Consider the following 23,884-nt stretch of genomic DNA (forward strand, 5'->3'; position numbering starts at 1 on the left):
GCTAACTGATGGGATTATTTTAGCATAATTGATTTCTGGACATAAATAAATGGATACTCACTAACTAAATTCTGTATGCTTAGAATAGTCATCATTCTTCCACACTACATACACTGAGTAATCATGTACCAACTGGTTCATACACTAGTTTTTATATATTGTATTCATTAGATCTCACCTAAATATTTCCACCACTCAGTATAGTACCTGGCACAAGTAGGTCGCATTCTTGTGAATTGTGGTGGATTAGATTATATTAAACTAGAGGCCCAGTGCACAAAATGTGGGCATGGAAGGGGGTGTCCCTCAGCCCAGCCTGCACCCTCTCACAATCCAGGACCACTGACTCCTAACTGCTCACTTGCCTGCCTGCCTGCCTGCCTGATCGCCCCACAAAATGGAACTTGACACACTGCCTCTGCCTGCCTGATCGCCCCTAACTGCTCACCTGCCTACCTGATCACCCCTAACTGCTCACCTGCCTGCCTGATCACCCCTAACGGCCTCTACCTAGGCCCCTGCACCCGGGACCCAGGCTTCCGTCCTCTGGCTGGCCGAAGACAACCAGGACCCAGGCTTCCCTCCCTCTTGCCAGCTGCAGGCACCCAGGACTCGGGCTTCTTTCCCTCTGGAGGCCGCAGGCACCTGGTACCAAGGCCGGCTTTGCCCAGGCAGGTACCCGGAACCCCGGGCCGGCTTTGCCCAGGTCAGCCACAGCTGCAGGCACCTGGGACCCCGGGCGGCTTCCCCCAGGCCCCAGCTTTGTCAGGAAGGACGTCCGGTCTATCCGGTCTAATTAGCATATTACCCTTTTACTAGTATAGATTGATTGCAAGTGTTTCTAATGTCTTTCAACTAGATTCTGTCATTTATTTAACACCCCTACCCAGACAGGTGTTTAGAGGACAGCACAACTGTTCAAGGACATGTTAGGTCCAGGTGTCTGTCCCCTTTCCTGAAAGATCTACCTAATCAGGTAGGTCAGTTTTGGGAACGAAGACCTTCCTGGCACCTTAGGCTACCATGCTAACAGGAGGGCCATGTTCCCTCTCTGTTCTCAACACTTAGAATATCAGCATTATGAAAGCAGACACCATGGAGGTGACCAGAAATGTTGACAGTACTGGTTCAAACCCCAGTAAACAACTTTTCCCTGTTAATTATAAAACCCAAAACAATGAGCAGCAATTTCTCCCTAGTGGTTCTATGTAATCCCATATCCTTCTGCCTGCCAGGTCAACTGTGGAAATCACGAGGGTATTTTATTTTCCAGGAACCAGTATTTTTTGCCTTAAGGATTGTTGGCATCCAGTGTCTCAAACAGATTTTCTGTGATGGTTTTGGGCAAAGAAGTAAAGTGATAGTTGTTTCTTTCTGTTCTCTACCAATCATTTTTCATAGGCACCTCTGAAGCTCTGCTTTCCACTTTATTTTGGTGGGGGATTTTTTATTTATATATTTTTGCTTTAAAATATAACATCCAAAATGCCTAGCATATGGCTTTTCCCCTCACACCCCCCATTGTGTTTGTAGGAACTAATTTAAAGTTACACACAACACATTTTCTAAATCATTCATTTGAGTGTCTACTGAGATTGTTGTTCAATAACTTTGTGAGAAAAATTCAGATTTGCAAAGCATTTGTCATTTCCTCCCGAGTTGCTAATTAATTTTGTAACCATTTGTTTCTAATATTCTTGTTAGCTAAGCAGTAAACATATGTACATGCTGGACCCATAGATCCATAAATGTTAATAGCACTAAAAGTATGTTTGAGTTTGTCTTTGGTACCTAGTCCTAACACAAAACCTTCTCCTCCAAGTCCTAACCCAAACCCTTTTGTTGTTTCTTAAATACATCGATACTTGTATAAGGATAAATGTCATAATTAGAAATTTTCCACTAGTTCTCAACGAAGACTCTGGAATATCTGAGCTAATACAGGATAACAATCATCCATGTTACCTGTGCAAGGATTTCTTATGTAGGTGGTTGTAATGTAGAACCATCTATAACTATAAAAGCATAATGTGCTAATTAGAACCAGATAGCCGAACGACCTTCCAACATCATTCCGGATGACTTTCTGGATGAAGCCGTGGCAGTGGGGGCTGAGGCAGAGGCAGTTAGGGGCAATCAGGCAGGCAGACCAGCATGTAGGAGCAATCAGGAAGGCAGGCAGAGTGGTTAGGGGCAATCAGGCAGGCAGGCGAGTGGTTAGGGGAGATCAGGCAGGCAGGTGAGCAGTTAGGGGTGATCAGGCAGGTCGAGTGGTTAGGGGCATCAGACAGGCAGGCAGAGGCAATTAGGGACAATCAGGCAGTCAGGCAAATGGTTAGGGGTGATCAGGCAGGCAGGCAGGTGAGCAGTTAGGAGTCAGTGGTCCAGGATTGCGAGAGGGTGCAGGCTGGGCTGAGGGACTCCTACCTCCCCCCCCCCCCGCCCCCCATGCACGAATTTCATACACTGGGCCTCTAGTGGTTTCATAAAATTCACTCTTTTTCAATGAAAGTAAACTTCCTATCTGTCCTGAGTCAGATACATTTTTGTCTTTGTTATTAATAATTGTTCATTTTCTTTCAGTGGAACAGGAATGGATGGGAAGAAATGCAGCGTATGGATGTTTTTACCTCTTGTATTTACTTTATTTACTTCGGCTGGATTGTGGATAGTGTGAGTATCCTCTTATTTATTACTTAAGGACTGAGGTGCAATGTAGATAACAATGTGGTTTTGATAGCCTATGGCATATCTAGAAGAATCCTATATAATAAAAGAGTAATATGCAAATTGACCATCACTCCAAGACACAAGATGGCTGCCCCCATTTGGTCAAAGATGGCTGCCCCCATGTGGACACAAGATGGCCACCACAAGATGGCCAGCAGGGGAGGGCAGTTGGGAGGGACCAGGCCTGCAAGGAAGGGCAGTTGGGGGCGATCAAGCCTGCAGGGTAGGGCAGTTAGGGGTGACCCTGCCAGCAGAGGAGGGCAGTTAGGGGTGACCAGGCCTGCAGGGAAGGGCAGTTGTGGGGGGACCCAGGCCTACAGGGGAGAGCAGTTAGGGGGACCAGGCCTACAGGGGAGGACAGTTGGGGGACCAGGCCTGCAGGTGAGGGCAGTTAGGGGTGACCAGGCCTTCAAGGGAGGGCAGTTAGGGGCAATAAGGCTGGCAGGGGAGCTGTTAGGCATCAATCAGGTTGTCAGGGGAGTGGTTAGGGAGTGATCAGGCTGGCAGCAGAAGCAGTTAGGGGCAATCAGGCAGGCAGGCAGGCGAGCAGTTGGGAGCCAGAAGTCCTGGATTGTGAGAGGGGTCCCAGATTGGAGAGGGTGCAGGCTGGGCTGACGGATACCCCCCCCCCATGCACGAATTTCATGCACCAGGCCTCTAGTGTGTTTATAAACACTTTTTTAAAATGTTTACAAATTCAGCCTTGCTGAAGTCCCCATTTCTCCTCCCTTTCTTCTGTTATCCAAAGTAACAAGAATAATAAATTATGCACAGCAGGTAGTGAAGAATACTAGACTCTTGTGTTCCCGTGTCCTTCCAGTAATGAACATCCTAAACACTGGTGATATGGATTCATTATTTGCAAGACACTAACATCCTAAAGATTTTATGACAGTCCAGTTCATAGTCCAGAGTGGTTTTTTGTGTGACTGGGTCTGGTATGTTTATACAATGGGTATCATTACATTGGAAGTCTTGTCTTATCACAAAATGTTCCCACTCTTGCTTATTTCAATTACTGTTCACTTGTAGAAGATTATTTTAGTTCCTTGCAGTTCATTAAGAAAGGTGGAGTGAGAAATTAGAAAATTTGAATTCGAATTTCAGTTTGCCCAAAGATGTAAGGTCTCATTTCTTTGATTTCCAGTTTTCAGATTATAATTATTTCCATTAATTTGGGGGATGTTTTGAAAATTAAAGAAATATTATTAAGAATGACATTTGAGCTTCAAAGAACTATATGATCTAAAGGTAAAAAGCATTAGCGTAAAAGAGCATTTTCCTGGTTAGGGAAAAATGAATAGGATTTAATGTGGTTAGTCTAATAAAACTGGGAAACAAATGATTCTTGTTTTTTTTTAAAAAAAATTCTTTGTTTTATAAACATTTATTGTTCTTCTTTCATAGATACTTTATAGCTGTGGAAGATGACAAAATTTTCCCATTAAATTCAGCTGAAAGGTAAGGTTTATCTCTGGGTAATTCATTGTTCATCAATAGACCTAACAAAAACTTTGCAGTTGGTGAGGTTAAACTGTGCACAGATGACTGTACTTAACCTGAACCTCTATGTTTTCTGTTTTCCAGGAAACCTGGTGTGAAGCATGCACCATATATAAGGTAATTGGATAATTCTCTTCTGACCTATGAAAAAGTTACAGGGGGAGTGGCTTACTTTGGGCTGCTTACCAAAGTAGCATAGAATGGGTGGCTTATAAGTAACACATTTATTTCCCACACTCGTAGTCTGGAGGCTACAAGTTCAAGATCAGGGTGCCAGCATGGCCAGGCCCTGATGAGAGCCCTCTTCTGGGTTACAGACCAGCATTTTCTCACTGGATCCTCACAGGATGGAAAGAGGACACGAGAGGTCCCTTTTGTAAGGGCACTACTCCCATTCATGAGGGCTCCACCCTCATGACCTAATTACCCCCAATGGTCCTACCTCCTAATACTATTTTATTGGGAATTAGGATTTCAGCACATGAATTTTAGTCCTTTGTAGAGGGTTATAGACTTTAACACAGTAATAAAAAAATACATTTCATATTTTTCAAGTATTGCAGGTGATCAACCTCCTGCAAGCTGTGTGTTTAGTCAAGTCATGAACATGGCAGCATTCCTAGGTAAGAAGATAATAAAGGATGCTTTATGTGCTTTGGTACATTTCTATTTATCTTCAGTTCTCCCAGGCCCATATCAAAAGCATGGCAGGCTTAGTTGATAATTTGGGGTCATATCATGGGGAGGCTTTTTGTATTGAGAGTATTTTTTTTTCTCGTAAATCCTTTTATGTTCACCCTGTTTATCTTTCATTTTCTCATCTCTTTATAATCTTTATCATTTCAGTGTAGTCTTGACTTTATTTCTTTTGCTGCATGAAATAATATATTTCACATTACATTAAATCTTGCATGAGAATGTCATATTGTGCAATATGTTTGCTTTAAAAAGAATGCCTTATTTATTTCTTCACTGGCAAAAATGAAAAATGCCTAGGCTCTGTGATAAATATTGATGTGTGCAGATACTGTTTTTACAATTTAAAGGTGATACTCTCCCCTGTGTCTATCCTACATACATATCAAACTGGCAAATGGATACATAGTTTTAAAAAAAGAAGAAGAAGAAGAAGAAGAAGCCTGGCTAGTGTGGCTCCGTGGTTGAGCATTGACCCATGAACCAGGAGGCCACGGTTCAATTCCCGGTCAGGGCCTGGGTTTTGGGCTCAATTCCCAGTAGGGAGCGTGCAGGAGGCAGCCAATCAGTGTTTCTATCTCTCCTTCTCCCTTTCTCTCTCTGAAATTAATAAAAACATATTTAAAAATAAAAAAGAAAGAAAGATAACTTTTATACTCATGTCTGTCCCCAAATCCTCACTTTTTCTTCGGGGCCCAAGACCCTCATTTAATATCCGGTCTCCTTTGTTCTGTGAGAGCTTCTATGTCCTGGTGGTCCTCTGGGGATCGTGGGAACCAGCCATGCTCCCTGTTCTTTTCCAACCGGCCTTATATGCCATCTCCTCAAGGCCAGGCCTTCCCAGTGTCTTTCAAAGGGTCAACCAACTGTCGTCATTAGCCTGCTGTGGGGGACAGGCCAGTGACAACTAAATATTTCAGCAGTGGTTTTCTGGAAAGGGTTCTTTTGGAAGGTGAGATTTTTCACTCCATGTGAGAGATAAAGGTGACATTATTTACTGAGGAAGTATTCAGCCTTTTTGGCATCTGTGTTCCTAAGAGGTGACCTGTTATTTCATCTAAGTACAATCCCCGCCCCCGCCCTACCCCGCCCAAAATATTTCTACTCACCTTTTTTGGTTTGGCTTTTTATTTTTACTTTTTATTTGTATTAAATTTATTGGGGTGACATTGGTTAATGTGATCGTACAGGTTTCAGGTGTAGGTTTCTACGTTACAAGATCTGTATATTGCACTGTGTGCCCACACCCAGTCAATTCTTCTCCCGTCACCTTACATTAGGACCTCTTACGTCCCCTACCCCCTTCCCTCTGGCAACCATATGTGAAATCATATGGTTTTTAGCTCAATTCACTCTTAACATGTTCTTGTTTTTCTACATATATTTTAATTGATTTCAGAGATGAAGAGAGAGGGAGAAAGAGAGATAGAAACACCAATGATGAGAGAGAATCATTGATTGGCTGCCTCCTGCACCCCCAACACTTGGGATCAAGCCCAGAACCCCGGCACGTGCCCTTACCGGAAATTGAACTGTGACCTCTTGGTTCATAGGTCAATGCTCAACCACTGAGCCATGCTGGCTGTGCTTAACGGGTTCTTTTTTCATGTTTGCTATAGGAAAAGGAAAAATCTGTAGGCCTTATTGGAAAATCAAGGGAGAGGGTTGCTCCAACATGAAACCCAGGCAGGATGTTAGCTCTGAGGGTTCAAAAAGTGAGAAACACGGAGAACGTGCCCGTGAGGCCCAAGAGGCCTCTCTTGAACCTGTGAGGGGCTTGTCTACGGTTAGATGGCCCCTGGAGCCAACGCTCCCTGTGCAGGCTTCCCAAAGCACCTCCCATTCCCTGAGCAGGCGGTGTCTGAGGCAGGAACTGCTCCACCAGCTCTAAGGTGAAGGTTAGACACAGCCTGAGTTCCTGAATCTTTAATGAAGCTCCTGGGCCCGTTCTTGTCCCTCAGGCTTTGTCTTCAGTGCCTTCACTCAGGGTTGCCAGGAGCTTTATACTTGCCCTTTTTTTCTACTCTTGACACCACTCTTCTGAAAAGATCTAATCAACTTAGTCAGACCAAGGCCTACAGGACTGCTAAGGAGATATTTGCATTTAATAGAGCACAAAGGCCCGAGAGTGCATCTTCCATCGCAGTGTTAGGGACCTTCCCCAACCCCTCTGCAATCACACCATGTAGGCCTGCAGGTGGGTACCACCTACTCCTATGAGTATCCCCACAGGCGCAATAATAACAATAATTAATGGCCGTCATTTAGATTCCAGGCACCATGCTGCGAGCTTTGCAAACGCTACCTCATCCTATCACGGCACAGAGGAGGGTGGCCTTATAGAAAAAGCTGTCACATCTGTCTGTCCTCCATTGGGCTTTAAAGAAACCAATGAACACGTTGGAAGTCACATACTGTTTCCTTCATATCCTTAAGAAAAATCAATTATTTCCCAGTAGTCCTTAGTGTATCATCTAAAAAATAGCAGTTTGCACAGCTCACAAATGTATCCCGTTATAAAGCTATGATTAACTAGTTATAAAAGCATTTCAAAAAACAAAGCAATGAAAACAAGCTCCTCTCTTCCAGATGACACTTGTCACCACCCGTCCTCTCCCACTCCACCAAGGAGCAATGAAGTTTTTACTAGCTTTCCTGCTCTAAAGTATAACAGCATCCAGTGTTTATTCTTTATTATCTTTCATCATTTTTAGGGCCATCTGGTAGACATAAGACTGATTAAGATTAGTGGTTCAGCCCTAGCTGGTTTGGCTCAGTGGATAGAGTGTCAGCCTGCAGACTAATGGTCCCAGGTTCAATTCCGGCCAAGGGCACATGCCCGGGTTGCGGGCTCCATTCCCCCCCCCCCCCGAGTAGGGGGCTTGCAGGGGGCAGCCAACCAATGATTCTCTCTCATTGATGTTTCTATCTCTCTAGCCCTCTCCCTTCCTCTCTGAAATCAATAAAAAATTTTTTAAAAAAAGACTTTTTAAAATAAATAAATAAATGCTCCCTTTAAAAAAAAGATTAGTGTTCAGTGGGAGTAAACCAACAATTATTTATTTATCAATGCTGGGGGTGAAAGTTCACTTACTGATGATTCTTGCTTGGAACCGTGGGCATGTCCATCTCCCCAGGCTCATCCTGTTCAACCTCAGACTATTACCTTAGACGACATACGTGACTTTAAGAAACAACCTGCACTACTTATAAGTCACTGCTTTTTGCCAGCTGTATCCTATATAATAAAAGGCTAATACGCAAATCGACCAAATGGTGGAATGACTGGTCGCTATGACGCTCACTGACCACCAGGGGACAGAGGCTCAATGCAGGAGCTGCCCCCTGGTGGTCAGTGTGCTCCCACAGAGGGAGCACCACTCAGCCAGAAGCCTGGCTCATGGCTGGCGAGCGCAGCAGCAGTGGCGGGAGCCTCTCCCACCTCCGCAGCAGTGCTAAAGATATCCAATTGATGGCTTAACGATGTCCCCCTCCACAGGGGGAGTGGGCCTAAGCCATTAGTCGGACATCCCCCCAGGGCTTCCAGACTGTGAGACAGCGCAGGCTGGGCTGAGGGACCCCCCCTCCCCGAGTGCATGAATTTCGTGCACCAGGCCTCTAGTAGATTATAATTTACAATCTACAAATGAGCTGGTGTAGCATTGATTAAAACTAGTTACCAAATATCTTTTATCTTTTTGATGGACTAATCAAAGATCAAATGCTCCATTATTTTCTTTACTGACTTAGTTATGCTCTTTGTTCTCAGTCAACACTTTATTTCTCCTGGGGAAGGGGGGTTACCTAAGACAAAGTTCTTTTCTTTGGCGTTTTGTTGTTGTTGTTGTTAATCCTCACCTGAGGATATTTTTCCGTTGACTTTTAGAGAGAATGGAAGGGAGGGGGGGAGAGAGAGAGACAGAGAGAGAGAGAGAGAGAGAGAGAGAGAGAGAGAGAGAGAGAGAGAGAAGCATCGATGTGAAAGACACATTAATTGGTTGTCTTCCACATGCACCCCAACCACGGCTGGGGATTGAGCCTGCAACCTAGGTATGTGCCCTTGACCTGAATTGAACCCAGAACTCTTCAGTCCATGGGCTGATGCTCTATCCACTAAGGCGAACCAGCTAAGGCTAAGACAAATTTCTTAAAGGGAATATTATTTTCTGCTCTGGAGAGGTTTACAGGATAAAGCTAATCACTGAATGATTTCAGTCACCTAAAAGCAGCCACTCTCCCTCCTTCAGCCAAAGCATATTGATTGCGGCATTCTACTGCAGTCATAAAGAGGAATCATTGATGCATAAACAATAAAACTAAGCCAAGCAAAAGGAAGTTGGCCAGGTACCAGTTTAGCACGGCAGTGAAGAGCTGTTATTTTGAATTGAATTTTAAGAACCCAATCAGCCTCAAATTAAAAAAAAGAAATTAGTAAAGAAAATAAGCAATGTAAAAAATATTTGTGTCCTTTTACACTAGAGAAATTAAGTGGGGGACACCTGTAGAGTAAAAGACTGTTCTAAACACCAAAAACAACAGGAGGGTGGGTTTTTAAAATCTTGTCTAAAGTTGTTGATAAAAATCTAAAATTTTTAATGAAACTAAAAATTGGTCAGCATATATCAAGATGGCTCTGAAATTGCCCAACTGCCCAGAAGCCTTTTTCAAGAAGGTGTGATGAAACCACTGCTTGGTTGGAAATGAACTTTGTAACAGAGATGGGTCAGAGTCTGCTTCCCTTTAAGCTTAATTATTCCCATCACCCTAAAATTCAACTAGAGTCTGTTTTAAAAGGAAATTATACCCAGTCTGAGAGGATTAATAATGGAATCGATAGGATAAAAGGGCAAAGTGTGGGTTGAGAATGCAATTCTGGAAGTTCAGAGTGTTGGGTTGAGTTCCTGTCTTCAAGTAGGTTTCTGTTTCCTGCTTAATTTCATCATCTGTTCATGATAAAATGACTTTTATCATCCCTATGGGAAGGCTAGCAATGCTGGGACCAAGAGATGGATACATGTCCCGTTTTCATTGGAGAGAAATGGGCAAGGCAGAGAATGGCCCTCGACTCTTCTTCTGGACATAGTGGAACAGACTGTCTGGATGGGTCAATGTCAGCAGCAGTTTAGTGCTTAGGCCTAAGTTCTAGCACAATCCTCTTCCAAACTACATGGCAACCAGAGAGCTCCCAGAATAGTACTTCAGAAGTAATGAAATGTGCTATCTTGGTATTTTGTCCTATGCCCTGACTAGTGTCCACACGTGATTACTTAGCACGTGTCTCCCATGGTGCCCTGTGTTTGGGTCTCTGGATTGAATCTTCTTTATCTGATGGCCACTTTGTGTCAGAGTGCTTATGTTGAATTTCTTCTCTCCCCATTTCCTCCTCCTATTCCCATCCTAAAAAGCAATAAGTTGCACTGTTGTTGTTTTTTTATCCTCTAGGGTAGTTATTGTCATTATTAATAGACTTTTGCCCAGCCAATGTGGCTCAGTGGTTGAGTGTCAATCTATGAACCAGGAGGTCACAGTTCAATTCCCGGTTGGGGCACATGCCTGGGTTGCAGGCTCGATCCCCAGTAGGTGGTGTGCAGGAGGCAGCCGATCAATGATTCTTTCTCATCATTGATATTTCTATCTCTCTCTCCCTCTCCCTTCCTCTCTGAAACACATAAAAATATATATTTTTTAAATGGACTTCTAATATAATATAACTCCTAACTAGGTTCCTCAAACAAGGAGGTTAGAAAACTATTGTCAATTCAAATATAATTTATTAATATTATAATCAATAGTGGGCATTAGCTAAAACATGAATATACTAAAAGCTAAATCAGAACAGAAATTTGAGATTGCATAAGTTATGGTGTATTTCTATTTTGTTTCCAAATCCAATATTGTCCAAGTTGTAGACCACTCTTTGATCAGAGGTACTTGAGAGGGAATGTCAACTCACTGAGCTTGTAGCTTGAAACTATGAAATTTAGCATACTTGGAAATGCAAATTTATGGATGGGTTTTCTTTCTTAATGGCTACTAATAATGGCCTGTGATTGCTATAAAACCTTTAGCATGCAATTACCTACTTAATTGCTGTATAGAGTAATTCTTGAATTTCTAATTGTCTTCCCTGCTAAACCTTAATGTCAAAATAAATTGTTTTAGGAAATTATAAGTGCATTTCCTTTTATGTAGATACTAGAGGCCCGGTGCACGAAATTCATGCACGGGGGCGGGGGGCTGTCCCTCAGCCCAGCCTGCACCCTCTCCAATCTGGGATCCCTCTTACAATCCAGGACTGCTGGTTCCCAATTGCTCGCCTGCCTGCCAGCCTGTTCACCCCCTAACCACTCCAATGCCAGCCTGATTGATGTCTAACTGCTCCCCTGTCAGCCTGTTTGCCCCCAACTTCCCTCCTCTGCCGGCCTGGTCACCCCTAACTGCCCTCCCCTGTAGGGTTGATTGCCTCCAACTTCCCTCCCTTGCAGGCCTGGTGCCTCCCAACTTCCCTCCCCTGCTGGCCATCTTGTGGTGGCCATCTGGTGTCCACATGGGGGCAGGATCTTTGACCACATGGGGGCAGCTATACTGTGTGTTGGAGTGATGGTCAATCTGCATATTACTCTTTTATTAGATAGTATAGAGGCCTGGTGCATGGGTAGGGGCCAGCTTGTTTGCCCTGGTGTCCCGGATCAGGGTGGGGGTTCCCTTGGGGAGTGGGGCGGCCTGAGTGAGCGGCCTGTGGGGGTTTGCAGGCCAATCGCGACCCAAGTGGAGGCCCTGGTATCTGGGATTTATTTACCTTCTACAATTGAAACTTTGTAGCCTGGAGTGGAGCCAAGCCTCCTGCTCGCTCCGTGGCCAGCAGCCATTTCTGTTTGGATTTGTTTACCTTCTATAATTGAAACTTTGTAGCCTTGAGTGGAGATTAGGCCGGCCAGGGCAGGGGAAAGCTTGGCTTCTTCTATTGCCTTGGAAACCCAAGCCTCCCTCCTACTTTCTCTGTGGCTGTAGCCATCTTGGTTGGGTTAATTTGAATACTCGCTCTGATTGGCTGGTGGGCGTGGCTTGTGGGTGTAGCGGAGTTGGGGTCAATTTGCATATTACTCTTTTATTAGGTAGGACTAGAGGCCCGGTGCATGGATCAGTGGACTTCCGCACTGCCGCAGCCTGGCCTTACCCGCCAGCTCGTTGGACTCCAGCCCACTCTCTGCATCAATCCTGCACAGCACGAAGTAGTGTGGGAAATGGCAGGCAGCTGGGGAGGAGCTGAGCCCAGGCTGGGTGCCACGCCATTCCCACTCATCCCGGCCCCACCGCCACTTGGGTGTGCAGGAAAAGTGTCCACGGAAGAGGCTTGCGGCGCCACAGCTGCGCTCGCCAGCCATGAGCCAGCGTCTGGCGCCTGTCTGTCAGCTGAGGAGCGCTCCTGTTGTGGGAGCACACTGACCACCAGGGGGCAGCTCCTGCTTTGAGTGTCTGCCCCCTGGTAGTCAGTGCATGTCATAGCTACCGGCCAGTCACCCGGTTTCTTAGGCTTTTATATGTATAGATAATTTACATTAATTGCAAGTATCTTTTTTATCATTCGTAAACTAATCTCTCTCAGCTTTTTGTATAAATATGGAAATACTAGAGAAATACTAGAGGCCCAGTGCACAAAATTCATGCACGGGGGGGCAGGGGGAGTCCCCTCAGCCCAGCCTGCTCCTTCTCCAATCTGGGACCCTTTGGGGGATGTCAGACTGCTGGTTTAAGCCCAATCCTGGGAATCACGCCTAAACCAGCAGTTGGACATCCCTCTCACAATGCTGGACCGCTGGCTCCTAATCACTCACCGGCCTGCCTGCTTGATTGCCCCCAACGTTGGCCCCCCCTGCTGGCCTGGTTGCCCCCAATTGCCCCCCTGTGCTGGCCTGGTTGCCCCTAGTTGCCCCCCTGCCGGCCTGGTTGCCCCTAACTACCCCCCCTGCCGGCCTGGTTACCCCTCACGGCCCCCCCCCCCCCCCCAGCCTGGTCGCCCCATGAAGCCTGCTTGTTCAGTCGTTTGGTCATCCCTCACTAACACCCCTGCTGGCCTGGTTGCCCCAAGCAGCCTGCTATTCAGTCTTTTGGTCCTCCCTCACTAAACCCCCTGCCGGCCTGGTCATAGGCAGCCATCTTGTGAGGGTGTGAGGGTTAATTTGCATATTACCTCTTTATTATATAGGATCCTTGCACTAAGCAATATAAAGGGGATTCTTAGATTCATGGCTTAAGTATGGACCATCCTCAAGGTTACTGTTAGAAGTCAGATTTGGGGAGAAACCAAGATGGCAGCATAGGTAAACACCTAAACTGCTGCATTGCACAACAATATCAAAACTATAACTAAAAGACAAAACGGACACCATCCAGAACCACAGGAAAGCTGGCTGAGTGGAAATTCTACAACTAGAAGGAAAGAGGAAAGCACATTGAGACTCAGAGGAGCTGCAAAAGGCTGAAGTATGGAGAAGCGTGTGTGCGCAGAAAGGACAGGCGGCTGAGTACATGGGCGACTGAGTACGCGGCTGGCTTTCTAAAGCAGGAGGGAGACGGAAGCTCCTGACTGTGCTGAACTCCAGTCCCGAGCGAGACTCTGGAAAACCAGACTTATTCGGGGGGAATCTGGACTGTCAGGAAAAGAGAAAGCACACTGAGACTCAGGGGAGCTGCGGAAGGCAGAGGTCTGGAGGTGCGCATGCACAGAGAGGATTGACTGCTGAGTGCATGGGCGGCTGAGTGTGTGGCTGGCTTTCTAAAGCGGGAGGGAGACGGAAGCTCCCAGCTGCGCTGACCTCCAGTTCTGGGCGAGTTTCTGGGAACCCAGACTCATTCGGGGAGAAACTGGACTGTCTGGCAGTGGACAAAACTCAAGGGTGGCTTTCTCTCAGAGGTGCTTACAGCGAATACCAAGGGACACTGAGACCCAGGAGCCTCATAGGGCAGGGCTGATGGGAAGCCAAGGCTGTCTGCTCTGCCCTAAGACTCCGCCCCATCCAAGCTGAGCGCAGAGGCTTTTGCAAGTCTTCTCCCATAAGGGTGTCTCCAGCACAGTTCTCCCAGCATAGACACAGCTGATCCTCACAGCCAATTGGCCTGGAGGTCAGTTCCTCCCAGTGACATCAACAACAATCAAGACTTAACTACAACAAGGCTGTGCACACAGTCCACAAAGGGGTGCACCAAGAGTGTCCACCTCAGGTAACTGGGGAGGCTGAGCCACTGGCCCATGTAGGACACCTACCACACAAAGCTACTCTACCAACTCAGGGAAGCAGCAAAAATGCGGAGACAAAGAAACAGATCACAAATGAAAGAAATGGAGGAAAGCAAATGACTGGATATAGAGTTCAAAGCCACGGTTATAAGGTTTTTCAAGAGTTTCCTAGAAAAGGCGGATAAATTTAGCGAGACCCTCGAGGATATGAAAAAGGACCAACTAGAAATTAAACATACACTGACTGAAATAAAAAATATTATTCAGAGACCTAACAGCAGACTAGAGGACTGCAAGAATCAAGTCAAAGATTTGAAATACAAAGAAGCAAAAAACACTCAACCGGAAAAGCAAAAAGCAAAAAAAAATCCAAAAATTTGAAGATAGTGTAAGGAGCCTCTGGGACAAACTCAAGCGTACCAACATCCGAATTATGGGGGTGCCAGAAGAAGAGAGAGAGCAAGATACTGAAAACCTATTTGAAGAAATAATGACTGAAAACTTACCCCACCTGGTGAAAGAAATAGACTTACAAGTCTAGGAAGCGCACAAAACCCCAAACAAAAGGAATCCAAAGAGGACCACACCAAGACACATCATAATTAAAATGCCAAGGGCAAAAGACAAAGAGAGAATATTAAAAGCAGCAAGAGAAAAACAGTTAGTTACCTACAAGGGAGCACCCATACGATTGTCAGCTGATTTCTCAACAGAAACTATGCAGGCCAGACTGGAGTGGCAAGAAATATTCAAAGTGATGAATAGCAAGAACCTACAACCAAGATTACTCTACCCAGCAAAGCTATCATTCAGAATTGAAGGTCAGATAAAGAGCTTCACAGATAAGAAAAAGCTAAAGGAGTTCATCACCGCCAAACCAGTATTATATGAAATGCTGAAAGGTATTCTTTAAGAGAGGAAGAAGAAGAAAAAGGTAAAGATAAAAATTATGAACCAGAAATACATATCTATCAACAAGTGAATCTAAAAATCAGGTGAGTTAAAAATCTGATGAACAGAATAATCTGGTGAATATAATAGAATCAGGGGCATAGAAAGGGAGTGGACTGACAATTCTCGGTGGGAAAGGGGTGTGGGGGGTGCGGGAAGAGACTGGACAAAAATCGTACACCTATGGATGAGGACAGTGAGGGGGCGGGGGGTAAGGGAATGGGGTGGGGTGGGAACCGGGTGGAGGGGAGCTATGGGGGGAAAAAAGATGAACAATTGTAATAATCTGAACAATAAATATTTATTGAATTAAAAAAGAAGAAGTCAGATTTGAAATCTAAGTAACTTACTTCACTCTTTCTTCGGGGTCTGAAATGACAATTTACTGCAAAAAGATAGAGTGGTCTTTTAAAATAAGTAATTAACATCATTTGGAATAATTGAGCATTCTTAATATAATCAGTGTGATTTTAAATACATACCAGACCCCCAAATCCGCTATGTTAAAATTCATAGTTCGTCACTTGGTTACTGTAGCTGCTCTCCTTTGTCCATGAACACCTCCAGGTGGAGTCAGAGGGAAGCAGAAATAACCCAGTAGGAAAGGGGTTTGTGCGCTTGCCTTATCTTCCTTCCTGTCCGCAGAAATGATTTCTGGCACAGGAACCAGCAGGTTTGTCTAGACCTGTCTTCTTCCCCGTGTGTCCCTGCCCTGTCTGTTCTAACACTGCTCTGAGCTAAAGGATGATTCAGTCTGAATTTCCGTGCCAGGGGCTGTCTTTATCCTGTCTTATGTGTCACGCATCAAGCTTCTGCAGTGCTCTCTCCTAAGCCAGTCTGTCCGGTGCCGGCCTCGTTTCTGAAAACCCTGAGAGCACTATGAACAGTTCTATCACCCAAATAACAAACATATAGGGCTACTTGCTGCTTGAGGCCCTCTCTGCTTCCCCCAGGTTCGGTACAATAGAACATCTAAATAATGGTAAGCACCGCATGAAAAATTTCTTTTAAAAATTGTCATCTCGGGGACTTAAAAACGTACTGTGGTGAAAAGTTTAATTTTGCTTTGGAACGCTGCCTCATCGTCTGAGTGTCTGATTTCAGTTTTTCTGTTTTAACACTTTCTTTTATCCCCTAGCTCTTGTGGTAGCTGTTCTGCGCTTCATACAACTGAAACCAAAGGTTTTAAACCCGTGGCTGAATATTAGTGGATTGGTGGCCCTGTGTCTGTCTTCCTTTGGAATGACCTTACTTGGTAATTTTCAGGTACTTCATTTGGCCTTTTTCACCTCCGTCTCACACTTCTCCCATATGATCATCACAGCCACGGAGGGGCAGTCACTATGTGGCCCATCTCATTCTGCACGAATCTTTCAAAACATTACTAAGAGTGGTTCCTAACATGCCCAGGTTCTCCGGCAGCCCCTGTATGGCCTCTCGGCCTGGCCTGTCTAACTCTGCATTACACTCTGGAAGGTGCTCACTATGCGTTGGAAATACAGCACAGCTGCTGGGAAAAGTAACTATAAAAATCGCTGTACATTTTCTACAAAAGATTTCAAAGTGTTTTATACTTTCTTTCATCACAAATTGTATCCTAATGTACCTTTCTATAAACCTAATAGGATCACTGCCTTTCTATTATTAAACACTGAGCATCCTTTTAGGATGAAAGCTTGCATTTCAGATGAGCAAGCTCAAGTTGAAAACCCAGAATTTCTCTAGAATACCTACGACTTGTATAAAGAGACACTAACTCCTCTTCCCAGAAATGTAGAAGCCCAAGGTCACCACATTTAAGAATAATTTCCCTCGCCAATGCCATCACCCAACTCTTGACCTGCATGACTTCATTTGTAAAACAGACAAGGAGACGGCTGCAGTGTTATGGTAGTTGTCTGATTTCCCTGCCTCCACTCCCTCCCAGCAGCCTCCCGCCTGTGCTGTATGCTGCTGCTAGACACTTACCTCTTGTCGTCAAACACCTGATCCTGGACACATCTCCCCCTTCTGTTGAGTGCAGTCCAAATGGCATAGACATTCAAGAAGATATGGCAGTAGATTCTCAGAGTGTCTCTTATCCTGACCCTCAGTCCTGATAATTCATTAAACGGGGATTTTTTGACCGATAGGCAGCCCCACCAATTCCTCTAACTCTTCTAAGTCTCATCCCGTGTCAAGCTGGACAACAAGAAGCTGTATCCATAGGACAATGAGTTATCAGGAGATTCTGGAGAGTTTATCCTGTCAAACTCCAACATGTTAGGGCACGGAGCGTTTTTATTGAGATTTTTGTCTGGGCTGCAGGTGCTGGCATGTTGAAAAGGGCCCAGTAACTATCGTTTCTCTCAACCAGGACTTGGATGGAAGTTAATGAGTAGACGTTTTGCTCTTTACTAAAGTCCTAGGAGAAACCCAGAGATTAGGTTGTTTTGCTCAAAGCCCTGCATGATGACGCTACACATGAAAAACACTTTCTGGAATATCCACATAGGATACACAGGAAACAAATAACGAATTAGTTGCCCGTGGAAAAACCAGGTGGCTAGTATATGGGATGGGAAACAGGCTTCAGTCTATACTTTTTATAATTTTTGAAAGCTTGAACCATGTAACTATATTATCTATTTTTTAAATTAGGTTAAAATAATAAACGAATGGAGTTTAGAAAACCAATTTCCTAGAAGTAAAAACTGACTTGAGGAATCATTTTTTAAAATAAGTTTTGAAATATGTCTTTTTAACTACGAGAGGAAAAAGTGGCCTCTTCCAAAGAAGAGGGGGGGAAATCATACAGAAAAAAAAGAAAAATTTGTAAAAGGAAAGTAATATTGATTTGATAACAGCAATGTCAAATAATAAAACATCTGAAGGCAATGGTAAATCAAAAGAAGATTTTCACCATATATTAAAAACATTTTTTTCAAACTTAAAAAAAAACTTTTTTATTTTAGATGGGGCGGAGGGAGAGAAGGGGAGAGGGAGAGAGAAACATTGATGGTTGTTCCACTTATGTATGCATTCATTGGTTGCCTCTTGTATGTGCCCTGACCAGGAATCGAACCCATAACCTTGGCATATCAGGATGATGCTCTAACCAACTGAGCTACTGGCCAGGGCTTTCACCATGTTTTAAAAACCATCTCTTCAAAATAGATTTTATTTTCCTAAATATGTATTTTTAAATATATGTAATTACTAAAGGTGCTTTAAGTGACAAATGACTGTTTTAAATCAGTGGGTGATGATTTAGGGAGTTTACATCTCTAATACCCAATGGAAATAACTCAAATGGGTCTCCTTTAACCCATTAGCTCTATAAATGCCGTGGCCACGAATCTTCAAACACTGTTGTCCTTTAATGGGTCTACAGAGATGGCAAAAGCTCAGAGGCAGTTTTATTATAACAGGAAAACAAAACAAACCCCATTAACAGTGAAGTGTTCACTCTGTATGGACAGGCCAGTTTTGTAGGAGTAATGTACAGTCTGGGTGTTACTAGTAGTCTATGCCAGTGCAATAGTGACCTCTTTAGCATTGGTCCCCCTCAATCAGTAAACACACAGACAGATCCCAGGTCTCATTTCTTAGTCTAAAAAACAAAGTTTGGGGTGTATGTTTGTAGAAACTTTGACATTTCTCTATTTTGGGGGTATAACTTTCCTGCCTTTTTCTTTGACTTTTCTACAAAGCTTTTCTGGAAAATAAATTCAAGGAATAGATTAGCACTGCCTTGTATGTTTTTTTCAAACAAAAGTTTTGAGGTTTGTAGGTACTATTTATTTCTTCTTCCCCTCAGAGTTCAAACCAACTGAGAACTGACCCAAGGAGCCAGTGGAGATGAAGGACTCTAATCTTTCTAAAACTCATCATTTCACTGTTGGGCTGTCACTATTTCCCCCCTAACTTATTCCATTGGCTTTTATGTTGTTTCTAAATGGGCCTCCACACGTTCTTAACTGTTCATCCCTTAGCTCACGAATGATGAAGAAATCCATAATGTTGGCACCTCCTTGACCTTTGGATTTGGCACATTGACATGCTGGATCCAGGCTGCATTGACACTCAAAGTCAACATCAAGAATGAAGGACGCAAAGTTGGAATCCCACGAGTTATTCTCTCAGCATTGATCACGCTCTGTGTGGTCCTCTGTATCCTTTGAATGTGAAAAGGCTCTTTGCCACTGAGATTAAAATACAGATAACTGAGAAAATTGCCATTCCAGGTTGGTTAGGATATAGATAGATCATTTCAGAATCTTACGGCGGATAAAACAGAAAAGAAAATAGGTATAAAAATAAAAACTCTCACGCCAAAGAGGAGAACGGAAAATAAAAATAAGTTCTGCCATCACAAGATTGTTTCACTCTGTGGACATGGTGTCATGCACTCTCCTAATTACTAATGACGTAAGTTTCCCTTTGTGAGAAATATAGAATGATTAACCAAAAGAGAATTGTGATTTTTTCCCCCCCTCTATCTTGAAAAAATTTCATTTAACTTTATTAATGGCCCTACAATTTATTCACTCTAACATGAATTTCAAGGGACAACTACATTTATATCTTTCGGGAAAATAAGCTTTTCTAGGAAACAAATTCAAGAATTAGATTACTACTGCAGGTATAGTTGTCCTAAAACATATTTTTGAGGTTTGAGGTGCTGTTTATTTCCCTTCCTCCCTCAGAGATTAAACCGGTGGTGAACAGACACAAGGATCCAAATGAGGAGAAATCAGCCTTCATTCCTGGTACATTTGGAAAGGAAAATGCCGCAGGCCTTCATCTCACACCCTGGCATTCACCCAGTAACAAGCAGAGAAACCAGGGAAAGGAAGAGAAGAGATGCTTCACTCAGTTTAACCCCAAACAGATCAGAGAGAAAAGGGGGGGGGGGGGAGTGAGAGAGAAAAAGAGAGAGACAGACAGAGAGACTAGTCTAGGATGGAGCACAGTGACTTCACCTACTGGTGGCCTGGCCCAGTGGGCCAGCCAATTTCAATCCCACCAGTCAGATTGCTTAATCATTCCATGGGGTGGAGTGATCATAAATGTTCACTCCCATAGGAAACCAAAGAAGGGAACAAGGTTCCTAGATGGTAAACTGTATAGGTAACACAATTACACATCTTCCATCACACAGTAGCCAATATTTACTGGGCATTAATAATGTGCTGGGGGTTATCCTAAATACTTTAGATAAAGCATGTCAAACTCAAAGGATAACACGGGCCAAATAAGCAAGGTTTAAGTTTATGTGGGCCGCAAACAAACAAAAGCTTCAATTTTCATAGAAACACAGGTTTATTTCAGTAGAGACATGCTGAATTCAAAGGACTGAAATAAATGAGTAATAGTTAACATAAAATAATAGAACATTTTAATAAAAATTAATATTTTTTTCTTGAACATTAACTTACCAGACACTGAATAACTGCACAAATTAATAAGCGTCAAGCAAATAAACCTATTTTTCTTGTTCTCTGAACGCAAAATATTTCCTGTTGCGCACACCAAACAAGTCAGTCCAAGGCTAATGATGTGGCGATTGGCTGCAAAAATATTCACTGCTAGTATTAATGGAGAGAAATGGTGCGCCTGCGCATAAGGGAAATGAATGCAACACGATTATAGTAATCAGTCATTAGTGAATGTTGTAGTTCGTTATTAATAACTAGAGGGCCAGTGCACGAAAATTCGTGCACTCGGGGGGGTCCCTCAGCCCGGCCTGCACCCTCTCACAATCTGGGACCCCTTGGGTAGGGTCCCTAGGCCTGGCCTGAGATCAGGGCCTATTGGGGCTTTCCTTCCCCTGGCTTCAAGCAGCTGGCCCCACCCCCGCTGCTGCCACTGCTTGCCATCTGTGCAGCACTGTCCCCCCCTCCCCTGCCACCGGTGGCCTCCCTCTGCAGGCGACAGGCTGGGGTGCAATGGCTTGGCTGGCCTGGGCCTCCCTCTGTCTTTGCTGGGGGGTGGGGCCAGCCCTGCGAGGGGCCATCTGCCTACCTGATCGCCCCTAACCACTCTGCCTGCCTGCCTGATTGCCCCTACCCACTTGCTTGGGGGCGGGGCCAGCACTGACTTCTGGTGGGTCAGCCTCCAGTCATTACTGGTCGTTAAGACCCAGGGTTTTTATATATTAGGATTATGTATAACAGGATATTGTAAAAATTAAGTTACAAAATTTTTATTAAAACGATTCTTACATACCATTATATTGACTGGGCCGCAAAAAATATTCCTTGTGGGCTGAATGTGGCCCGTGGGCCTCGAGTTTGACATGCTTGCTTTAGATGTATCAACTTCCTTAATCTTCACAGGTAAGACTAGTGAGGCACCAAGGTCAATTTACCCAAGATCACACAGTATGTGGTGATCTTGATTTAAAGTCAGGCTCAGTTCAATACATGATCTCACCTTAGAGAATGTAGCTTTGAAATATAAAAAGATGTAGTGTTTAGTGATGTTCTTTAGGTAGTGGAGTATTTGGAGTCTTTTATTTCTTCTTCCTTCACAAATTACCATTAAGTCATTTATGGTTTGGTTGGTTTTTCTTTTATTTTTTATTTTTTTTAAATATATTTTATTGATTTTTCACAGAGAGGAAGGAAGAGGGATAGAGAGCCAGAAACATCGATGAGAGAGAGACATCGACCAGCCGCCTCCTGCACACCCCCCACTGGGGGACGTGCCCGCAACCAATGTACATGCCCTTGACCGGAATCGAACCCGGGACCCTCCAGTCCGCAGACCGACGCTCCATCCACTGAGCCAAACCGGCTTCGGCTGGTTTTTCTTTTGAAGTTCTGCTGTTGCATTAGAGAACATTTAAGGATTTGAAAATACAAACCAAAAAACTTTATTGTTAGCAACCTAATAGAATATTTTGAGTGAAAAGGTCAGAACTCTGCCAGTATGAGATTTGAAGATTCATTCCTTCCCCATTAACCTAAGTAATACTATTGCTTTGGCAATGTTTTGAACCCTTAATCAGAAGAGTATGTACAGACTTTAAATTATTCTGAGTGTGTGAGCTTATACCAAGTGATTCTGATCCATGTTATTTCTGAACACGTGGAGCCATTTCTTGGTTCCCAGGTGAATGGATCCAGGTCTAATCTGGAGAGCAAAGCTTGGCTGAAACTTTCCCAAGATCTTAAGTCTAAGTTCTTACAATAGAACTAATTCTAAGGGGGTATTACTGATTTTTCTAAATAGTTATTTAGACCTTGACCTCTCTGCCTCTCACTAAGTCTTTCTCAACACACATACTCCATGTATATTCAGGCACAGGAATCTTATCTGTGTTTTTTTAAATTATTTTCATTTAGGTACAATTTTAAATGTGACACCACGAATGAATGAAACTAACCTATACAGTATTGTCTGAAATACGATAGTGAAAACTAGACAGAAAAGGAAGAGGGACTACTTAGACATTATTAGTAACACTGCAGAGAAAATGCAGCGTGTATGGAGGTAATTAGCGATTTGATATGTTCAAAATTGTTTCTGCAGATAGAATGATGACTATGCATCCACAGTCATTTGCAGTGATTTTTAAAAAGATAACTTTATTTTTCTGGCCAACTACTTATTTTGGTACTGTGACTCTTGCTAATCTCACAGTTTATTAGGCAGCCGTGGAATATAGTGGTTGAATGCAAGGCCTGGGAGTCAGAGTGCTTGTGTTTGAATCCTGGGCCCACCAGTTACAACCTGTGTGACCTTGGGCAAATTACCCATTTGGCTTCAGTTTCCCTATTTCTTATTTATTTTTAGTTTCCCTATTTTTTAAAAATACGTTTTTATTGATCTTAGAGAGCAAGGGAAAGAGAGAAACATTGATATGAGAGAGAAACATCAATTGGCTGCCTCCCCTACGCCCCTGGGCATGTGCTCTGATAGGGAATCGAACCAGCAACCTTCCGGTGCACAGAACAACACTCAACCACCTGCGGCACACCAAGGAACTAATGATGTCAATAGGGTTGTTAGGAGGATTATAAGTTAGATTTTCCATGAAAGCACCTAGAAGCATGTCTGGCACAAAGTAAGAGCTCGATAATGTGATCAAGCATTGTTCCTGTAGATGTTCGTGTCAGGAAGCTCTGTCAGGCTAACTCTTGCTAGTGAGGGGCAGAGCCAAGCTTTTCCTGTAACCTGTCTCTGCCCAGAAAAAAGCCCAGTTTTCACGTGGCTGATAGAAGTACTTTCCTTGACTGTTCCTCCCCAGACTTCATCCTCATGGCCCAAGGCATCCACATGTACGCAGCCAGGGTCCAGTGGGGCCTGGTCATGTGCTTCCTGTCCTACTTTGGCACCTTCGCTGTGGAGTTCCGGCATTACCGTTACGAGATTGTTTGTTCTGAGCACCAGGAGAATTTCCTAAGCTTCTCAGAAAGCCTGTCCGAAGCTTCTGAATATCAAACTGACCAGGTGTAACCTATCAGTTTTTCCTTGCTGGTGAGCTGGGTGTGACAGTGGGGGAGGGGCCAGGAGGGCACACCCACTGGACTTGACACATAACCTCATGACACAGTTTACACACACACACACACACACACACACACACACACACACGTTTGCCAAATGAGTTTTTCGGGGCGAGTTATTTCTGTAACAAAAAAAGCACAAGCCCTTACATGTCAAAACACACGCTGTTACACTGAAAATATATGCACGACAGAGCAAGAAGTTTGTGTATGATCACCAATACTTTCCCTCTCTCCCAGTACTCCCTGCTCTTCATTCTCTTCACGTTTC

The 23,884-nt window shown here is 44.0% G+C and overlaps 1 protein-coding gene across 5 annotated transcripts in view; it reads left to right on the top strand.

The window, feature by feature from the left end:
• Nucleotides 1-23,664, top strand: part of TMEM150C (transmembrane protein 150C) — a 93,759-nt gene extending 70,095 nt beyond the window's left edge. For all 5 annotated transcript variants that reach the window (XM_008143617.3, XM_054727816.1, XM_054727809.1 and 2 more), the window contains 7 exons: nt 2,584-2,673; nt 4,138-4,191; nt 4,318-4,350; nt 4,789-4,856; nt 16,257-16,384; nt 19,093-19,270; nt 23,355-23,664. In XM_008143617.3, the coding sequence (XP_008141839.1) occupies nt 2,594-2,673; nt 4,138-4,191; nt 4,318-4,350; nt 4,789-4,856; nt 16,257-16,384; nt 19,093-19,270; nt 23,355-23,563 (750 nt within the window). In that variant the 5' untranslated portion in view covers nt 2,584-2,593 and the 3' untranslated portion in view covers nt 23,564-23,664. The remainder of the gene's footprint in view (nt 1-2,583; nt 2,674-4,137; nt 4,192-4,317; nt 4,351-4,788; nt 4,857-16,256; nt 16,385-19,092; nt 19,271-23,354) is intronic.
• Nucleotides 23,665-23,884: the final 220 nt, after the last annotated feature.

This window comes from Eptesicus fuscus, chromosome 2, assembly GCF_027574615.1.
Source record: "Eptesicus fuscus isolate TK198812 chromosome 2, DD_ASM_mEF_20220401, whole genome shotgun sequence".
Taxonomy (NCBI): Eukaryota; Metazoa; Chordata; class Mammalia; order Chiroptera; family Vespertilionidae; genus Eptesicus; species Eptesicus fuscus.